The 704-nt window shown below is 39.2% G+C and overlaps 1 protein-coding gene across 1 annotated transcript; it reads left to right on the top strand.

The window, feature by feature from the left end:
• Window positions 1-11: 11 nt before the first annotated feature.
• On the top strand, window positions 12-696 carry LOC106533935 (FK506-binding protein 15; the record flags this gene model as incomplete). The annotated part of the gene is given in 1 exon segment (XM_014030403.1): window positions 12-696. A coding segment is annotated over 1 exon segment (685 nt), but the record flags the coding sequence as incomplete, so codon positions are not given.
• Window positions 697-704: the final 8 nt, after the last annotated feature.

Below are 704 nucleotides of genomic sequence, written 5' to 3'. Positions count from 1 at the left end.
ACATTGCTAAAATGAATTGCATGGAAATCAATGAACAGTTGCAAGATTTAGCTGGTAAAGCTGATGTTGGTGAAAAGGCTGATTCGCAGATCAGACGTTTAGCCAACATGGCTGTGTTTTTAAATGCCAGATTAGGAATGGAAATTCAGCTGGTAAATGAGCTGCAGGCTCAAATCACGGAAACAAAACAGCAAAAACAGCTTCAGTCAGAAGAAATGGCTAAATTAAAACAAGAAAATGAACTTCTTCGAAATGAACTTGGAAAAGCTAATGATGACGCTTTGGTTCAGGAAAATAAAAATCTTAAAAGAGATTTGGAGATGGTCACAGTAAAACACAAAGCTGCTGAAGCACACGCTAAGAGTCTAAAAGCAGTATGTGATGTCACACAGCAGAGACTACAAAGAACTGAAGAAAGTTTAGCTTCAGAGAAAGCTGCCCACAAAGAAGTGAAGAAAAAACTTGAAAATAAAAGTTCAGAGTTGTGTCATATGACTGAGAAGTTTGATAAACTTCAAAATTATCACGCCAGTTGTACACATATTCACAAAGAGCAAGTTCAAGTACTTAAAAAACGAAACTCTGATCTGCAGAGAGCTGCACGCCTGCAATCTGCTGGTAGTTACATCACTCAAGGTCATGAAGGTCATGGTTCGGATGAAACACTGCATGGAGGCGGAGCTACAAGCACGCCTATACAGAGG

Source organism: Austrofundulus limnaeus, unplaced genomic scaffold (genome assembly GCF_001266775.1).
Source record: "Austrofundulus limnaeus strain Quisiro unplaced genomic scaffold, Austrofundulus_limnaeus-1.0 Scaffold1054, whole genome shotgun sequence".
Lineage (NCBI taxonomy): Eukaryota > Metazoa > Chordata > Actinopteri > Cyprinodontiformes > Rivulidae > Austrofundulus > Austrofundulus limnaeus.
Note: the sequence above shows the minus strand (reverse complement) of the source record. Positions and strands in the feature narration are given on the sequence as shown.